Genomic DNA, 19,198 nt, shown 5'->3' on the forward strand with positions numbered 1-19,198 from the left:
CCAGACCTCAGGCTGCACTGACAAGGATACAACTGTACTAAACTGTGTAAGGGTGATCTAAAGATCAAGGGGGAGCAAAGTGCTCTCCACACCCAGCTCCAGTGTTACTCCCTCTTTCCTCCCACTGCAACTCCCTCTGAGCCTCTCAAGTTACCCTTTTATTCTTGAGACTGAGCAAAGGGAACTCTAGTTATTACACCAGAGTCACAATTTTATATTATAATTCCAAAAGAAAGAATTTATTAAATTCCATTTCTGATAAACCTGATTACACAGGAAAAAATCAGCATTGCTATCTAGAAGTTATAACAGACAGGAAACAACTGCAATGGTACTTTTTCTAAGGCAAGCTGATGATTTTGGGAAATGACTCATTATTTTGGGAGGTGCCAGGGTTGGAAAACAGGAGTGTCACACAGGATTTTTCTGCCTGGTCAGCTTTTGCTGCTTTCCCAAACATCAGCGTTGCTCTTTCTAGTGTCTGTAGCAGACTAAGGTGCAGCAAGGGTTGCCCTGTCACAGATACGAGAGATGCAGAGTATCCCACCAAAGCAGGGTCTCCATGGAAGCATCAAGGCTCACACAATCTTTTCATGATTCATAGGTTTATTCCAGCTCCAAGGTATTCTGTGCTCCTAGAGAAAACCCTTACCGGGGTATTTATACCTTCACAACTGAAAACAAAGGAAAAACAGATTAAAGGTGTAAAACGTTCATAATTTCCATAGTTGAACAATCTGTGATAATATTTCATCAAAGTCTGTTAATCCAGAACCAAAGAAGTTGGTGACATTTGTTTATTTTCTTGAGCACGTTCACCATGTCCTGGAGAAAACACCTCTAAAGCAGCCTGAATTGTAACCTTTAGTTGTATGATGCTCTCTACTGGTCGGAGTAAAAATTACATAGTATTTATTCATAAAAAGTTTTTTGCTAGCATGTCCTATGGAGTATCACCATTCTTATATTTAAATTGAAACTTGCCTTAAGAAAACCATACATAAACTGGTCAAGCTAAAATATAAAAGCAAAGCAAGATTTAAAACACAGTCCCTCAAACTTATAAATAAACAAATAGTCAAAAAGTAGGCAAGCAAGAGACAAAAACATGTGCCTCACCTCATCCCAGCAACTTTTATCTCAGTCCTGAAAATACATGTATGTATTATGTCATCCTTGTGCAATTTATTTTGCTTTGAAAAATCCCGCAGTGTAAACAGAAGTCTGACCTCTAAAACACCCTAAATCTCTTCAGTTTCTCGGTATGTGACACCCAGTTCTGGCCACATTACAGACAGGAAGCTCTGAATCAACAGGTGACAGCCCACAGGAGAGCACTGAGAAGAATGACAAAGGAGTCATAAAATATGGAAGAAGGACTCACGGTTGTTTTATCTAAAGAAAAAGAGACTGAGAAGAGTCATGGCAACAGCTTTCAAACGTGTAATTTGAGAAAGTGATATTATCCATGTCCACTGTGGACATACTGCAAGAAAGATTCAGATCAGGCACAAGGGAATACTTTCGATTAAAGTCAGCGAGCACTGGCTGACTGGCCAGGTGAACACTCCAGCCGTTGTGGTCTTTAGGGCCAGGCGTGGCACACACTGCTCAGGAATGGCCTCACCAGAGGGGATCCTGCGTGAGGGCAGACACACCGTCTGATGAACTCCTGGTGCCTCCTGTGCCTCCCGCTTCCATGTGGCCGGAAAAAAAACCCCAACAACTCACAGAAGCCCACTGAGAAACACCTGGTATTTTCCGGTTTTCAAGACAGCGGTTGGGGACTCATCCGAGAATCTTATTTGCGCAGCGTGGAAGAGCCTGGTGCAGCACCGGGGCTGCGCTTCGCCTCACCACCCTCTGCAGCCCTGGTGGGTGTCCTGGGGCAGCCAGGCACACGGGAACGAGGCCCCGGGGCGGTGGCTGGGGTGTGAGGGGGGCACAGAGCCCGGTGTGGGGGATCCACAATCGAAGAGTGACAGATCCACGACTCCCGATCCTCCTCCCCTGACCGACCAGCCCGCGGTGCTCCCGCTAAACCCTCCCTCCTTCTCCGCCGCCGAGCCCGGAACCTTTGCGCAGGGAGGCGCGGTTTCCGGCGGGGCGGGCCGAGCGGACCGCGGTGCCCGGAAGCGGCTGCCGCTGCCCTTGCCCTCAGGCCGGCCGCGCCGCTGCGGCTCCCGGGCCGCTCCCGCTCCCTCCCGGGCCGCTCCCGCTCCCTCCCGGGCCGCTCCCGCTCCCTCCCGGCCCTTAGGATGTGGCGGACGCGGGCCGCGGCGGCTTGGTAAGCGGGACGGGCCACGGCGGGTTGCAGGCGGGGCTGGCACCCGCGGGGGAGGTGGAGCAGCAGAGCGGGTTGGGGTACGAGGTGCGGGTGTGAATGGCGCGGGGCCGGGCCTGAGGCTGCTGCCGGCGGCAGCCTGGTACCCCCGGGCTGGGCAGTTTCCCAGCCTCCAGCTCCCCTGGGGCCTGGAGGAGGCGGTGCATGTAGAAGGGAGCTGCTTCTCCCGCATTCTCGCCCTGGGGGGCTCGGGCCGCTTTCGTATCCAAGCGTTGATCCTCCCAGCTACGTCCCGCTTATTTTGCACCGTTCTACTACACCATGCCAGGCTGGAGCAGTGAAATTGGATGGCTGGTAATAGCGCGATGTTCCTTGGCAAGTTTCATATGTTCCCTGGCAAATTTCACAGAGTCATGGAATGGTTTGGGTAGAAAGAAGACCTGAAAGATCACCTAGTTCTAACCCTTACTGGGGAGCACCAGTAGGAAAATAAACGTTGTCTAGTGGTGAATGAGAAAGAAAATGCCACAGCGCTTTTTGCTGGGTTACATTTGCTTTGTAGTCACAGGGGTAGGAGGCCCCTTATTTGTGTTTTACAGGAGATTTATCATTTCGGTGCAACGTAAGAGTAGTCACGCTGCAGGCTGTAATCAGGCAGAACTACTCATGTCTGGAGGGATAGTTTTTGTTATTGTTAAAACCAGCATTGCAGAGGCTTGAAATTTGGAACTCATTAAGTACTTCATTTAATGGTATTGTTCTGCCATTGTTTTCAATCTGACTGCACTTTCCAGTGAAGATCTCAAGGTGGTTTTAGGGGTTTTTTGGTTTGGGTTTTTTTTTGTTGTTGTTGTTTGTATTCATCAGGAGATTTTGCAGCAGGAGGAGAGAAGAAATAGAAAATGGAAGTTTTGGTGTAATGGAGGAGTAGGGGGGATTTTAATGAATTATAAGATTTCTGATGTACAAGTAAAGCAGTTGACTTTGAAATAAGCAATAACACTCAAAAGCAAATCGTGGACTGAGTTTTTGCCAGAAGACTGGTGGAATTCAATTTTTCCTTCAGATTAAACACACAGACTGAATGCTATAAAACAGAGTGTGTTCTAAAAAAAAAAAAATCCACAGAGAAGAAAGTTGCATAATGTTACACAAAATGCCTTTAGCCCAGGTGAAGACTAATAATGAGAGGTGATTTCCATAGTATGTGCTACCACATGATCTTTGCTGCAAATAATAAATATCTGTGAAATGGTAATGACTGCAAAACAAAATAAAGAACAGCTCAGTCATTGGCTTGCTTGGTACAGGCTTATGACACCCTGATTTAAAAACTTGGCTTCAAAAGTGGGAAATAAACCATTTCAAGTGTGGAGGCACTTTTGTATTGGTACTATTCATAGTTAATTTCTGAGCCTCTTGTAATTCCATCTGCAAGAGGAGAAACTTGTTACTGGTTTAGAGAGTGTTCTGTTTCTGCTTATTAATCTCTTTCTAGGTTCTAAGTTTCTTATTGCCAAGGCACAGCCTTGTAGAGACAGTTTAGTGTAGCAGCAAAGGGTGCCCTTCACAACCATAGTGACTTAGGACTGAGGACTTGCAGAGCAGTCCCTAGAGTTCCTTTATTAAACATTCCATTGCACTAAAGGAAATGTCTAAATGTAGATCATCAGCAAAAATGGTCTTTTAAGAGAGAAAAATGTCTGAATTCTGATTTTTAACTTATCTTCCAAAAGCTCAATTTCTGGATCAAAAGTTCTTTTTATAACAAAGTCTTTCATGAATTTGGACATTAAGAACATGCCTGTCATCTCTAGTATATTGAAAATCTTGAGGCAAAGAAATACGTAGATCACAGAGCATGTTATTAGAAAATGCTGCAATATATGCCACTATGATTCACTTGTTCTCTTTAAAATCTGTTAATTTTAAATATTTTAGGATTGTGTGATTAACAGTTGGTCATTTCAGTGGCGTGAAGCACTTTCTTTTTTTTCTATTTGTACCATTTGTAAGTAAATGCACTTAATAATATTGAAAATCCTGAAAAAAGCATCAAAGGATAAGCTTTCATTTTAAGCTTTAAAATTTCAAGTCTGTAATTTCACACATATTTTGCATTCACTAAATTATTTAATATTAACTATTCTGATATGATGGCACATCCAAAATGTCACAGAAGAAGTTACTTTTTTCAGAGCAGTTGTCTTTTCCCTAAACTAACAAAATTACCTCAAATTGTTGGAGTGTGCAGATAGTGTAATCAAAAGTACACAAGTTTTATTCCAGGCCATGTTTTTGTTTAACACAGGCAGGACTGATAAGGCTTCTGTGTTTTAATATGCACTTTTCATGGCTGAGCTCTGTTTTTAGAGTCAAATCTTTCAGACTGAAATTTTCCCTCTTAAGTCTGAATTCCTTCATGAAAGCATCAACACACATGGTGCAGCCATCTCCAGAACTAATCTTGTCTATGCATGACCCAAGACAAAACCATCGTCTTGTAATCCTAGAACCACAGCAAGTTAGAGTGCAAGGAGCTGAAAGATGTCACTAAGCATATGCTTCTCCTCCAAAGGAGAGTCTGCTTTGCCAAAATTGGAAAGGATCTTTTTTCTGTGTATTGGGGTGTTTTAAAGTTTGAAGATCATCTATAAACTTAATGTTCTCTAAAAGTTCATTTAGAGAATAAGACAGGCCAAATTGTTACGTTTTCTTGTACGTTGCAAGTCTTCTATGAACTCTTAGCAGAAATGATGCTTTACCACACACGTGTTGCTTGCCTTCTTGCAATGTGAAAGTTAAATGTAATTCATCATGGACTTCAGAATTTGTAGTTAAGGTTTTGTGTCTGTAATAACTAAAAATACTATACCTATTAATGCTGTTAGCAGCTTTTTATTTTCCTCATAAGCAAAGCAGTAGCAGCTGGAAATTGTGCATTCAGGGTGATGTAATAAGATTATCTGTTACCAGCTAAAATGTGGTGTGAATTGCTTCTAAAGAGGTGTTTGAGTTAATGGTGTGCTGAAGAAATCAGTAAAAGTTTTTGTTTCTTGCTTTTAGTGTCATCTGCCGGAGTCTAGCAAACAGCAGCTATGGAATAAAAAGAAAATCGCCGCTTCAAAACCTGCATCTTGTTTCCCGAAGTATACATCATCCCTACTATCCAAGTTCAAAGTTTCAGAGACCTCCCTTAAGGATATCCATTCAGCTGTTCTCTTCTCTAAATCGTCTTCCCCTTCACAAAACAAAACTTTTAAATGTAAAACATGGATACCAGTCCCACAGAAACTTTTGGCTGGCCAGATTAGCCTCCAGGCTTCTCAAAATTCGCTATATCATCTTAGGATCTGCAGTAGGAGGTGGCTATACAGCTAAGAAGGTATTTATCTCTGGAAGCTGTTTTATGCATTTTGTCTTTGTTATTACATACTTCAAAACAGTAGTTCTGTTTATAGCCACAGAAATACATGATGCCATTGCTTGGTTAACTAATAATAATAAAGATGAGTGAATATGGAAGACATTGTTTAGAAAGCTACTGCAGATTTTAAAAGATTCAAGTACTATTCATATCTAAAGATTCCACCATCTTAATATGTTAATATGTTTTATGTGTAGGTATTAGTTGCTCATATGCTTCTCTATGTACATTTCTATTTCTACCATTATTTCTTTTCTTTTTGTGTTAGACATATGAGCAGTGGAAGGACATGTTACCAGATCTCGAGGAATATAAGTGGATTATTCCTGACTTCGTTTGGGAGCTTGATGAACTTGTCGACTTCGGTATCACAAAGCCACGATGTTACTCTGTCTAAAGACTGGCATGTGTAAAACTTAAACACAGGAGTGTAGGTCATCAGGGCCTCACTCCAGGAGTAGCTTTTTAGCTATAATTTGAGTGAACTTTTACTTTTGGAGTCTGATGTGTGTTTCACCAATTTGTATCAGTGTGTTTGTAAGATGAAATTAAGCACTGTTGAGTATGGATATTCCATAATGAATCCTTTCATTTGAGAATGTTCTTGGTCCTTTCATAAAGCCATATAATCCCATTAGTGAAAGGAGAGTTGCAGCATGATCAAGGGGACTCACACAGGTTTTGGTACTATTATGCAGAAAGTTCTTTCTTTCTATGTGAATAACTTGCAAGGGAAGATATAAATGGATTGGTAAAAAATATGTGCAGAATAGTGAACCTGCCTGTCTACAAAATTAACTTGAAGATACAGAAGAAAACAAAATTAAAAACAAGGGACACTTGGTTTCCTGAGCCTTCAGGTTGCAGTAGAGGCTTTTGTGTATTTTCAGATGAAAGACAGAAATCTGAAAATCAAGCACTGACTTACTTTTTATATGCAGGGTAGAAATGTGGTGTTCTTTCTTAAAAAAAAAAAATCATCATTATGAAGATTTTACTGCATAGACTCATAGAACACTTTGGGTTGGGAGGGACTTTAGAGATACTTAGTTCCAACCTCCATACCTTGTATGAGTATTGCATAGATAAATGCAGCGATTGAAAACTGATAGTGTTTTCTTATTGCTGTGGACACTACATTTATGTAGTACTTTAATAATTTTGACTTTAAGGGTTGTAAAATTGGCTTGTTTATGAAATTGAAAACTAAGCTTTTCTTAAAATGTTTAAGACATGAGAGCATAGTTTCATGTAATTTTAAAACATCCTCTACAAAGTATGTCAAAGAATAATGTATGAAATATGGTAAAATGCAGCAATAAGTTTTCGGCAATTATAAAGTACCTGAGGCAGCCAACTTATCAGGAAGTTCAAAGTCTAAAAAAGCAATTGGTTTTTTCAGATCTGATAATCTTTCTCAACGCTAGTGGGGGGAGGTGCATGTGGAAAGAAACTTAATAGTTTGGGGCTTTTTTAAGTTTAAAAAGCCATATCATGAAGCAGTTGCTAGGTTTTATAGCCTAAGCCATTTTTGTTCACAAAAATAATAGGAAAAAGCCCTACTCACTAACCGTTGTACTGTTTTCCTAGAAAAACTTCTCAAAGCCCTCCCTGATGCAGATGACCTTGCCAGACTTCTGCCTGACTTTGACAAGATTGGAGAGAGCCTCGCTTCACTGAAAGGATTTCTTCCTTCTGGTGAGAACAAATTTTCAGCTAAGTTTTAATTTTAAAAGCATAAGCTGTTTCAAGGTGAGGGTGCAGGTATGTCCTTAGACCCTAAAAGAAAGTGAATCCTGAAAATGTGTTTGCATTGAATATCTCTTCTGAAAGTGTTGTGGACAGAGGTAAGTGTAACGTATTTTTAAAAGCAGAATTCTAGTAGCAAGTACAGGGAACCAAAATATGAAATTGAATAGAAAAGAGGAATTCTTGTACAACTCTAAAGTAACAGATTGAAAGCTCGATTGCTTTGGTGAGTCAGAGAAGCAGGATGTGTCCAGCTAGAACTTGGTGAGTGTCACTGGACAGGAGCAATATCACAGCTGTTATAGGAGGAAAGAGTTGGATTATTAACAATGAAGGTTCTTAATGCTGCGAGCTTGTGAAATAGGAGATTAGTAACAAATGTGTTCTTTTGAGTTGAATGATGTTTTTCATCTAGATGTGGCCCCAGAAAAATTTGCTTGGAGATTTAGGTTAGGTGGGGCTGCGTTTCAAAGGAGCAGGTAAGAATTTTAAACCCTTCACAAAAGACAGGGGGATGGTTGTCTGTTCAGTGTATCCAGGCAGTAGCAGGCTTAATGGTTTTCAGGTTGTGACAGACATAAACGAGGCATTTCTATCAGTGGGCTTTTTAAAACTGAGAACAATTAGATTTGATCATCTTACCTGACTTGTTAATGAACACAGCTCAAAACTTCACTCGTTCTTATAATAAATTGCAAGATTATTTCTATTACATACCTTAGTAACTATCAAACCACATAAATTTGTATTCATGAAAATGAGGGGTTGTACCATTGTTCTAAATGTGTTTGAAAATATTATTATATCAGAGTGCATAAGCAGTGTATTTTCGTTTCTTTGAAATATTATCAATGGCAAAACTAATTTATTAATCTTACAAACTCAGCAAGAATCTAAGTAGGGGCCAAGTTCAGGAGAGTGACAAGTAGATTACAATCTCCAATGTATTTTGGCTGTTTAAAATTTTAGCAGTCTAAAATTGTGTTGTTACTGACTGATGTTGAGATGTTGCCTATTATTTGTTATCAAACTCACACTGGCGTAGTGGCCATTTCTGATTATGTGGTCCTCCAAATGAGACAAAGATCCCTCATCTTTCTTTTGCATTTTGTTTTGTATTTATAATTTTTATTTCCCCTCTTCTGCTGATTTTTCACAGGTTACAATTTGGTTAGTGAAGTCATAGGAGCTTCTGATCTACTTCTGTTGTTAGGTGTGTAAAAGCCCTTTTTCCTGCCCTTAACCTGCCTTTTTAAAGCAAACTGTTAAAGCACTGCTAGACTAAGAGGAGTGACTATCAGTATAAACACAACTATTTACAGCATCTTAATATGGATTTAGAAATATTTCTGAACTCTTTTAAGAACACTTAATAGAATCACAGAATCTGCTGAGTTGGAAGGGACCCATCAGGATCATAGAGTCCAACTCCTGGCCCTGTTTAAGGATACCCTAAAAATCCCTCCGTGTGCCTGACAGTGATGTCCAAAAGCCCCTTGAGCTCCATCAGTCTTGGTCCTGTGACCACTTCCCTGGGGAGCTGTTCCAGTGCCCAACCACCCTCTGGGTGAAGAACCTTTTCCTGACCTGGTCCTCCCCTGTGAAAATGAAGAGATGAATGGTTGATATATCTCTGCCAAAGTCCTTAGCAGATGCTTTTTATTTCAGGCTTGTTCCAGGAGCTTGTTTTGAAAACCTGTCATTACAATAGGAAGGATTTTTTTTTTCTTGTTACAGTAGCACCAGTGGAATTTGTATTATCCTTCTGTCTTTCTCAAAAATGAATTTTTCAAATATTTTGGGAACTTTTAATAGTCTAACTGAAGCTGCCTACTCTCTTGTGATAAAACTAATCTGAGTTATAAATTAGATATAAAATTTTCAGGTGAGTTTTAAACTGATTTTCTTCCTCAGTTTCTTAAGATGAATTTTTTTTTATAGGAACTTCAAAGATTATTGAATTACTAACTCATAGGTGTTGAAGCTTTAATTTTATAGTAGGTGCAATTTGAGAATTTTTAAGTGCCTTTTGCATCTTATTATGAGTTTCTGTAACTGTGTCCTAGGTTCTCCGGGAGAAACAGCATTCCGGGCAACTGACCAGGGATATGACAATGACAAACAGTTCAAGAAGGTAATTACTTGCAAACCTGAAAATGTCTTGATAAACAGGTATTTATTTTTTGCAAGTGCATCAGTAGCCTGTTGCAGGAGTTCATTTGAAGCAACTCGAAAAGAATTTACTGTTGAAAATCGGTATGCATTACTGCGTTTCATATATAAAAATGGCAATGATAATAAATATTTTGGTGTAAGGAAATACAAGGCAGACATAAAAAGGTTTATGAATTGCATTATTAAGAAAATTGGTTTGTATTAAGAATGTGATTTTAGGTATTATATATGCACTTTTTAGGGCATATTCTCACTGGCACTGAAGTTTATAACTTATTACTGAAGTTAGTTTAGGCATTTCTATTTCTTTTTGCTTGCAACCTTATTTCTGTTGACATTTTCACAGTTGTAATTCTTACTTAAGAATTTCTGCCTTAGTAAAGAATTTCCATTTCTTAAAGCCATCTGCTTTTTACTTTCTTTACCTAGACAAAGCATACATCATATTTTTGTTACTGTTCTTCGGAAAATGATGTTTCTGTATTTTGATAACTTAAAGTTTTAGCAATTGTTTTCTTGGAATCAAGAAGGTGAAGTTTAATTTTTTTGTTTTCGTGAATATTTCTGTTAAATTCCTAAATTGTCATGTTGCTCATTCTTTAAAGGCTTTTTATTTTTCCTCTGTTTATTTTTTAAAAATAATTTTAAAAATGCAAGAAAAACAATATATATCAGGGAACTTGTAAATTCTCATACAGTTATTTTTGCAACTGAAAGTTACTGAACTATAACTGAGGCTTTTTCATAAACAACTTTTCTGTACATGCAGGCATGTATACATTTATTCTACATTAATTCTGCATAGCGATGTATAGTGAAACCTGTGTGAAGCTCACATCTTACAACCATTGTTTCTCCCCTGTAGAACAGTGATGGATTTCTACATGAGAATTAATTCCGGTGTTTATTTCCCCTTTGTCTGTAAACTATCTATATTTTTATCTAGAGTGATTGCTTAGCGCAGGTTTCACTGTGTAAAACATAAAAAATACCTTACTGTCGATTTGTGAAGAAGTGGCCATCTTAGTTTATTGTCTTTGATATCTAGAATAACTGACACTTTTACTGAATACCAGCAATATCATTAACACTTGTTGTTATCCTGTGGTTTTTTCTGGATGCAGTGATATCTGCATTTTTACTTTGGATGTGGTATAGAAGATATCACCAAATTAAATCAGTACAATTAAGAAAATTTTGTCTGGTCTAATAATTGTATCTGATAAGAAACTGTTAGTTTGCTAATTAATATGATCAGTTTTGGTCAGAATATTTCAAACCAGGCATGTATGAATACTAATAGAGCATAATCACTGAGTTTATTGGCAGGCAAAATTATTGTTTTCAAGACAATGGATAAGATGGCCTTTTTGCATTTGATGCTTATACTGCCAACCAGTGCTAGTTTAAGAATTGTGATTGTATGGGTGCATAAAGTGCTATAGCGTGGTATTAAATGTGTGTGATGAGCTGGTTTTCTTTGTTATGTTCTGAAGAGATTAGTAATTGGTAAATCTGGAAATTACTCATTTGGAGGAATTTTTTTAAGTATTGTTATTGGATGTGATCCTCAGACAGGTCTCTAAAAGCTTTCAGTCGAATGAGTGAGAAACCAGTTGTTTTGCAAAGTAAGTTTGAGAGAGATTGAAAACTGTGACTCAGATCTTGATGTGGGGCTTAGATAGTCTTTTCTCTGCTCTGGTTCTTTGGTACCATCTCATGCCTTGGAGACCCTGCTGCCCTGGGGAGCACTTGCAGTGTGTGGTTGCCTCACTCAGCCTGCACAGGGTCACCTTCTTCCCATTGGTGTAAGGAGCAGCACAATATCCCAGAGCCCTTGACTACAGCTGCTGCTGGAGAGTGGAAAAGAGACTTGAGTGAGGACTATCACTTACTGGGATCTTTTTTTTTTAGCATTCTTGTTTGTTTAATTCCTTCTTGCAACTTACGCAATGAAGTTTCCATAATTCTCTCTGTTATGTTAAGAGCACTACTGCATTTCCAATTTAATTTGCAGTTTCATGTTATAGGTACTCTGGATAAAATTGTGATGTTTATTCAAAGTTAACAATTGATCTGTTTACCTTCCTTACTGTTTTCACTCCTTTGTGTTCCTTTTAAATCAAAGAGAGAGTCATACTCAGCTGAAGTACAGTATATTAACTTTTAATATAATAGGAGGTGAGAGAAGTTTAAAGAATGCACTGTAACAATGTCAGCACTTATTTTGCATTTTTTAAAAATCATTTTGCAGCCAGAGTCTCGTTACGACTTTTCAGGGTTTGTTCCCAGTATGTCTGTCAACTGCTGTTATTCCCCTGTACATTTTTCTTTGAAAGGCAAAAGAATGATGTAATGATTGTGAAGAACTTGATTTTTTTTAAATCCCATTAATTGATCAGTGTTGGTTTTTCTAGATAAAATTATTTAAAATAAACCTAGTTTTACACTGGACAGATTGATTTTGATGGCGGGGACATGCAGTGATAGTGTCCAGTGACAGAGAGATGTAAATATTTTTGTTTGTATCTTGTTTTATGCCAGCTGGGGTGTTGTGTGTATAGTTCTGTGCAGTTTAAGGTTCTTGATTTTTTTAAATATTAATTTATTTTTTAATTTAGAACAATTACAAAAATATAAGGAAAATATCGAGGAAATAGTAAGATTATTGACTGATACATACAAAAGAAGAAAGTGTTACAGAGACGCTTTTTAAATGACAATCTTTTTATTTGAATATTATATTAAATGGTTTGACTGTAATTGGACAGGACTTTTCTTAGTTTATTGTGGAATAAATCCCATTTACAGATGTCTTTGAAAGTAATTACTCACTAAATAATTAGATTTGGTGACATCAAACTTCTGTTACGTTTCCTGTTTAAATGCTGAAAGCCCTTCATGGCAGATTTTGTTCTGTATTTTTTCTTGCATTTTTTGACCCATAGCATAATATTTAAAAGGAATGTGTTGGTCATACTGAGAGTTTCCTTGTCTGCAAAATGGCAAAATTTTATTATTGTTCTTCAAATACTAAATGTAGCCATGAAGCTCCCTCTCCTTGCTGCTGTATAGAAATGAAATCTTTTGCTTGAGTTCTGGCACAGTTCTAATGCATTTGCTAGTCTGGCAGTAGAGGCATTTATTAAATCTGAAAGTGGGTCAGTAAAATACAAATTAGGAGATTTTTCTATGCTTCAAATTATACAAATCACTGTTTAACAAATGTTTATATTTGGCCATTGGTCTCCTTTTACCCATTCTCTTCTGTGCTGTTCATCCTTATGTGTACATGCCTGTGTATGTATTTCATGCAGCAAATGTATAATTTGATGATGGATGTCTTGAATTCTTACACCAAAGTTCTGTTTCAGTTTGTTTTGATTCCTGAAGTACGTTTTTGAAACCTTTCATTTCATTGAATGTTTTCTTAGAAAATGATGCAATATTTTTAAAGAGCAATTTTTAAATAATTTATTAATGCTTTTCTCTACATTCTCTGAAATAAACAGTTCATAGAGTTCCAGTAGATGCTGGCATAATATCGCCCAACCAGTTTTGAAAGACAGCCCACCATTATAGGATTGTTTGGTGTGAAGGGAGAAGAGAGCTAATCTTTGTGGAAATGCTGAATGAGTAAAGGAATAAACTACAAGTTTCAGGGATTTTTGGAGTGATCAGGGAGGATTATGACAGCATGAATTTAAACTGCAGTGTGTTACAGAGGTGGAGGAGGGCTTTCTTTTTTTTATACTTGAGAAACTTTTTCTTCTGCTAGTTTGAGAAAGTTAAGTAGCAGGCAAAAATCATCTTTTTATAAATTGTCCATACTTTGCTGGGAATAAAAACAAAGAGAACAAAAACCCCAAATAACTTTTGCTGACAAAGCTGAACTGAGCAATTGGATAATATTTTATAGCTGGGATAGTTGACTTTTTAAAAGATTCAGATGCTTAGCTAAAGTTGAATATAAATGTAAAATGTAGCTAAATGTTGGTTGTTTTGTTCTACCTGGATTTGCAAAATGCCTGGTTTTGCTGACTCTATCCACACCAGCTAGCAGTCTTGCTAATGAAATTTCACTTTTGTTTGAACTGACCCATTCATACCTGGTTTTCATCTGTCTTTGTCATGCCTTTTGGTTTAACTTTGTTCTCCTTACACCCCAAATTTTTCCTCTCCTTTTTATTGTAAACTCACCCAGGGCCTGCTTGGGGAGCTCATTCTGTTACAACAACAAATCCAGCAGCACGAAGAGGAAGCACGCAGAGCCGCTGGCTTCTCTTCCCAGCAGAAGCGAAAGGTGATGGCTTAAGGGACGATATGTTCTGCATTCACTCTAATCAAATACATCAGCCAACTGCTTTTGAGCTAGAAAAATCTAACTAATTAAATCATGGACCCAAATAATTGGCCAACTTCTGTACATATGTATAGTCCTGTTTCAGTTTAACGAAGGTGCATTTAAAGCATGATGTAAAAGCAAAACAGGTACTTAGTGTCATTTTGAAATTGTGTGGTCTGTGCCTCTATACAAACTCATTTAAAGTTCGTACCTTGAAAATGCATTTAAGAAAAGCATGTGAATTAATGTCAAAACTATTTACTGTTGCTTCCTTATGGTAGTTCTACCTTGTAAGAGTGTAGCTGTTTACAGGGAATATATCTCTGGGAACTTTTTCCCCTGCTTTATATACTATTGCCAATCTGAAAATGACAGCAGCTCCTTAGTAATAATTTTGCACAGACAATTAAATACTGTTGATAAGAGTATCTACTGTATATTCCTCAAAGGTAGTCCCTTGTCTGTTTTCTATCTTAAAAGTGGAATTTTTACTGATTTGTTGTGCTTGTTGAACATCTGCAGTTCTCTTTACTTACTTAATTTAAACTCAAATCATTTTATTATTATATGGCTGAGATTGATTGGAAATTCTTAAATTGGGATACTTTAGTTTTCTGATTTGTTGCAATCTGAAATTCTTAACCACATTGCTTTGTTGGCTGCTTTTGTGCCTCCTTAAAAGCTTTGATTACTTGTACTTTTCAACAGCTTTGGAATTGAGCACTGAATACAGAACTTGATCTTCTGTACAGCTGAATATAAATCCCACAGAAAGAGGAATGCACTAAATGTGAATTATACTTTAAGATATATTTGCATAGCTGTAATTGTCATACTTTTTAGTCCGTCAACAGAGGAAGATCAATGTTCTCTGAAAGTATAGTAGTAATTTTATGTTTTACTTTCTTGCTGTATTATTTTATATACTTTATAGTTACAAGCTCCCTTGACTTGTATACAGTTTATTGAGAGAGGTGGAGTATGGAATAGTAGATTGAAGTTTATAATAAAATGTATGAACTTGTAAAAATTGCTGGAAAGGCAATAAACATTTGATATAAAAAAATTATCAGCTTAATAATCACAATTAGGAAGAACAATGAGCTTAATATTATATTTGTTTCTGATTAAGAGTCTACTTTGTTGTAACTAATTCCACTATTCCCAAGTTGTGAAGAAACTGCTGGAGCTGTCTTTGTAAATGTTACCCTGCCCTCTATGGCAGGTACTACCTTCCTTTGCATATAGAAAGTTTTTTAATTCAGCATTCAGTGTGCCATTTGGCATACATGCCTTATGACAAGGAATGAGTCTTATTTGTCACGCTAACCTTTGTGCTTGAATCAGATTGAAAGAATTGGTGAACTATAGTCTTCTATACCTTGATAGGAGGATATGGCTCAAAGATTCTAATCATTGATCCACATTCTCCTTTGGCAGAACAAATTGTTGCAGTCATTGAAATAAATCATTGAGGCCCTTTTGACAGGGCGTAAACTAAGCTTTTTTATTTTTTAACTGAGTTAGCTTACTTGCCTGTCTGTAAGAGAACATGATAATTTTATTTCCATTCCTGGAAGTTTTGTTGCCCAATTTACTTGCATATTTTTCCATTTTAATTGAATTACTTCATATTAAACCTACTGCAGTTGTAAACTGAGTAATAGTAAGAACCATCTCATAATCAGAACAGGGTATTAAAAACAAAAATGTAACTGTCTCCTGTTGATTTTTTTAATGGTTTTTTTGGGGCAGCCTATTGATAAATATTTAGTAGTAAAATTGTTTAGTCTTGTACAGCTGCACTGTGCATGGCTGCTTGAATGCATTTGGTTTTGGCCTTGATATTTTCATTTATATTATTGGAAATCATTGTAGTTCCACAGATAATAATTTTAAAATTATTTGTAGTCTAGTTAGAGAATATGCAGGACATTACTGTTGTTTCAAAGGTACTGAATTTTCAGATGCACGTAGTTATTTTATACAATATATGACAAAGGCTGTTGAAAGGCAACTGCTGTGCAAAATGTGTAACTCTCTAAGGAGCTTTTGGATTTCTTAGTGAATAGATATCTGTGTGCAAGATTGATTAAAAATAACTCTCCAGTTTTCTTTTCTCGTAACTCTTTATGGTGGCAATGGGGAAAGAAGGAGGAATCTTGATGTACAAACCATGCTGAACTGGATTAAACAAATACTGATGTGCCTATATAAATATATACTTTAATAGTTGATTTTTGGTGGGGGTAGGAATCACAGAATAGTCATATGTGACTTCTAATACTTCAAATTGTTATATCAGCTTTAGCTTTTATTGGCAACGTAAGAAAATTTCCAGCAATATTTTGGACCACATTTAAAACACTCTATGTACTAACATTGAAATCACACCAGCACCAAGCACTAAGGCAAAGACATCATTCTAGAGCTGTTTGTTATTTTTGACATAACTTTCCTAATGTCCTTGTTAGAATTAATCATCTAGTGAATTCATCATCTAGAATTAATCATCTCTAATTCTTTGCTTCAGATCTTGCAGCTTCAAACTGTGTGCAGTATTTTGGCTTGCTGTGTTGAACAGAAGCATCAGCCCATTCAGACAGTGTGCCCATGGTTGGAGATGTCTGTAGGGAAGCACTTCAGAGGTGCATCATGGCCCCACAAGTCCTTTGAGAGCAGCAGAGAGCAGGAAAATTTTACCTCCTTTGAAAGTCTCTGCAGCACTTGGAAACACTTTGCTTTCCTTTTCTTTCCTGAATTTTCTTGCTGCTTTTGGCTCTGCATATCATTCTCCTTGCCTTCCTATTTTTATTTTCCCCGTATGTCTCTGAGGTGTTGAAGGTGTGTGCATATGTAAATATCTATTTACGTATACCACCTTCTGGCTGCACGCATCAAGTCCTCTGTGTCCAACTAACCCTGTTTCTGATGCACTTTTGCTACAGCTGAACTAATTAACAGTAATGAAAGGTTAATTTACAGCATTTTCACTTTGCTCTTTATGAAGGAAAATAATTGGATAAAGATGGAAGTGTCGTCTTGGATTTCTTTCTATAAAGTGCAGACACAATTCTTCAGGCTTAACAGCTAAATTATATTGATCACTGTGAATAATTGTGGATTTTTCTTGTTTAGTCTGTAACAACTGTTGTGTTGTTTACCAATGGAATTAATTTATGTCTAAATAACAGCTGTCCTCTGCATATTAGATAATAGGCTCTTTCTGATCTGAAACTAACTTGAGTTGTAACTGTCACATGAGCTTTATCCCATTAACTTTATTTAAATATTGACACTTTCAGTAATTGTTAAGATTATAATTTTTTCTAAATTGATTACTTCATCAGTCAACCATTAGATTTTGTTGTTTGTAAATATTTACATCATAGGAATTTGTATTGCACCATTTAGGCTTTTTGTCTTTGTGTTATTAAAAGAGGATTGTTTTAAACAACTGTTCACTACATCTTGATGAACACATTTTAGGAATATTTGACTTAGAATGATTCTTAGTGCCTGATCTTACTACATTAATGCCTTGAACTTCAAAATCTCTTGTACTGTAATACCCTAATTTTTCCAGTTTTTAATGTAATTTAAATAATTTTGAAATAACCCTTCAAGACTGTCCTGTCTATCCAAAATGAATGCAGCATGTTTAGAATTCTGACAAACAAATATCAAATCAGAATCCTTACAAATATTCATAAATAGTGAATACTCACTTGAAAATACTTTCTGTAGCGAGCAGGTGTTTAATGATTACATCCCATTAAGATGGTGCTGATTTAGAAAATGAATATATGAGATCCTGAGAGTTTGACCACTAAAACTACGTTTATCTCAGTGGCCAGAAAACTCAGCACCATATGAAGCTGCTTTTCCTTAAGCCCATTTTCCCCATATTAAGTCTTGAAGGGTTAATTTTTGCATTTGCATGTACTGAAATTCAGGCAACTCTGTGATGTGAACCTTCTGTTGCAGATGGAGCTTTCCATCAGTGTTAAGTTTCAAATGCTAATTGAAGAATTTTACTTGCTGTAAAATGCATGTAAAATCACTTTTCTTACGTGGAATGAAGCTTTCAGTTCGTGATTTGGTTACTTACAGTGCTTAAACTAAACAAGTGATGGTAGCTGTGATTATTTTTCGTTGTAGGTTTCTGACAAAGAGAAGATTGATCAACTTCAAGAAGAACTTCTACGCACTCAGGTGACTTTGCTGAGTTATTGATGCCTTAAGTAGTGATTTATATGCAGCAGACTCAGATTTACTAGACAAAAGCAAACCTGAAATATATTTGGGGTGTGTGTGTATATATATATATGTATAAATGCAGTACTTTTTTCAATATTTGAATGTGTCAATGCAGAGTCCCCTGCATTGGCCCAGACCAAAGGTCAGTGTAGTCTGTTGCTCTCTGACAATGACTTACAGAATGCAAGACCTCGTTCCAACCAAGTTTTAATATCTCCTTGATTAGCAAGGCGGAACTAGTTATTTGTAACCTGGATTCTTTCAGGGTTGATGCACGTTAGTCGTATTTGTCAGTATTTTGGTTTTCTTGCTCACTTAAGTTAATGTACAATTAGTCTTTTGTCTGAAGGCTTCTAAATTGACTGGCTCTTTGGCTCAGCCACATTGTTTTATACAGGTTTTCATGACATCATTATATATTTGCTAGTTTTGAGTACGTTTATTACTTACCTTTTTAAATAAGGTATTGAAATTTGATTTGTTTTTAAAAGTACACTCAGGCCAAATACATTTCCACATTGTAGAAAGGGGTTTTCAGAGTATATATCAAAACTATATATGTCTCATCTTCAGAGTACTGTTACAATCTCCTGAAGAGGACTAAGCTGATACAGTTGTGTCTTGAACTGAAGTTGTATGCTGAACAAAGGGTCTAAACTAGGCTTGCAAATTCACATTTAAGCTCTATGATCTTTTTGATTGAACGGCCAGTTCCCACTGTTACTAATTTCTGTCTGATTCTATATATGTAGCCTCTTTGAAAATTATGCTTAAGATGCTTAAAGATTGATCTGTGTGACCCCAAGTTTGAACAGTGTGGTCTTACTAAAACTTTTGAAGCTAAGGAGTTGTATTGCAAGAAGAAAGTAATTCTAACACACTTCTCTTGGTGACCCTGTATTCTTAATAACAATAGTGGTCACAAAGGTTTCTGTATTTTTGAAAGACCTGCCTGAAG

At 37.1% G+C, this 19,198-nt stretch overlaps 2 protein-coding genes across 5 annotated transcripts in view; one reads left to right on the plus strand and one right to left on the minus strand.

Annotated features, from left to right (window-relative positions):
- ATP13A4 (ATPase 13A4) overlaps positions 1 to 2,031 on the minus strand; it is a 40,326-nt gene extending 38,295 nt beyond the window's left edge. Inside the window, exon 1 of the mRNA XM_085069421.1 lies at positions 1,752 to 2,031. The gene's annotated coding sequence lies outside the window, so the exon portion shown is untranslated. The remainder of the gene's footprint in view (positions 1 to 1,751) is intronic.
- Positions 2,032 to 2,133: 102 nt separating this feature from the next.
- OPA1 (OPA1 mitochondrial dynamin like GTPase) overlaps positions 2,134 to 19,198 on the plus strand; it is a 49,098-nt gene continuing 32,033 nt past the window's right edge. Inside the window, exons 1-8 of one of the 4 annotated variants that reach the window (XM_085069422.1) lie at positions 2,134 to 2,287; positions 5,351 to 5,669; positions 5,980 to 6,076; positions 7,302 to 7,409; positions 8,620 to 8,673; positions 9,527 to 9,594; positions 13,840 to 13,938; positions 18,142 to 18,195. In XM_085069422.1, coding sequence (XP_084925548.1) covers positions 2,259 to 2,287; positions 5,351 to 5,669; positions 5,980 to 6,076; positions 7,302 to 7,409; positions 8,620 to 8,673; positions 9,527 to 9,594; positions 13,840 to 13,938; positions 18,142 to 18,195 — 828 coding nt within the window. In that variant the 5' untranslated portion in view covers positions 2,134 to 2,258. The remainder of the gene's footprint in view (positions 2,288 to 5,350; positions 5,670 to 5,979; positions 6,077 to 7,301; positions 7,410 to 8,619; positions 8,674 to 9,526; positions 9,595 to 13,839; positions 13,939 to 18,141; positions 18,196 to 19,198) is intronic. The other 3 variants (XM_085069424.1, XM_085069423.1, XM_085069425.1) reach the window with 3 other exon arrangements.

The sequence above is a fragment of the Lichenostomus cassidix genome, chromosome 9 (genome assembly GCF_008360975.1).
Source record: "Lichenostomus cassidix isolate B80296 chromosome 9, HeHo_3.0, whole genome shotgun sequence".
In the NCBI taxonomy this organism is placed as follows: Eukaryota; Metazoa; Chordata; class Aves; order Passeriformes; family Meliphagidae; genus Lichenostomus; species Lichenostomus cassidix.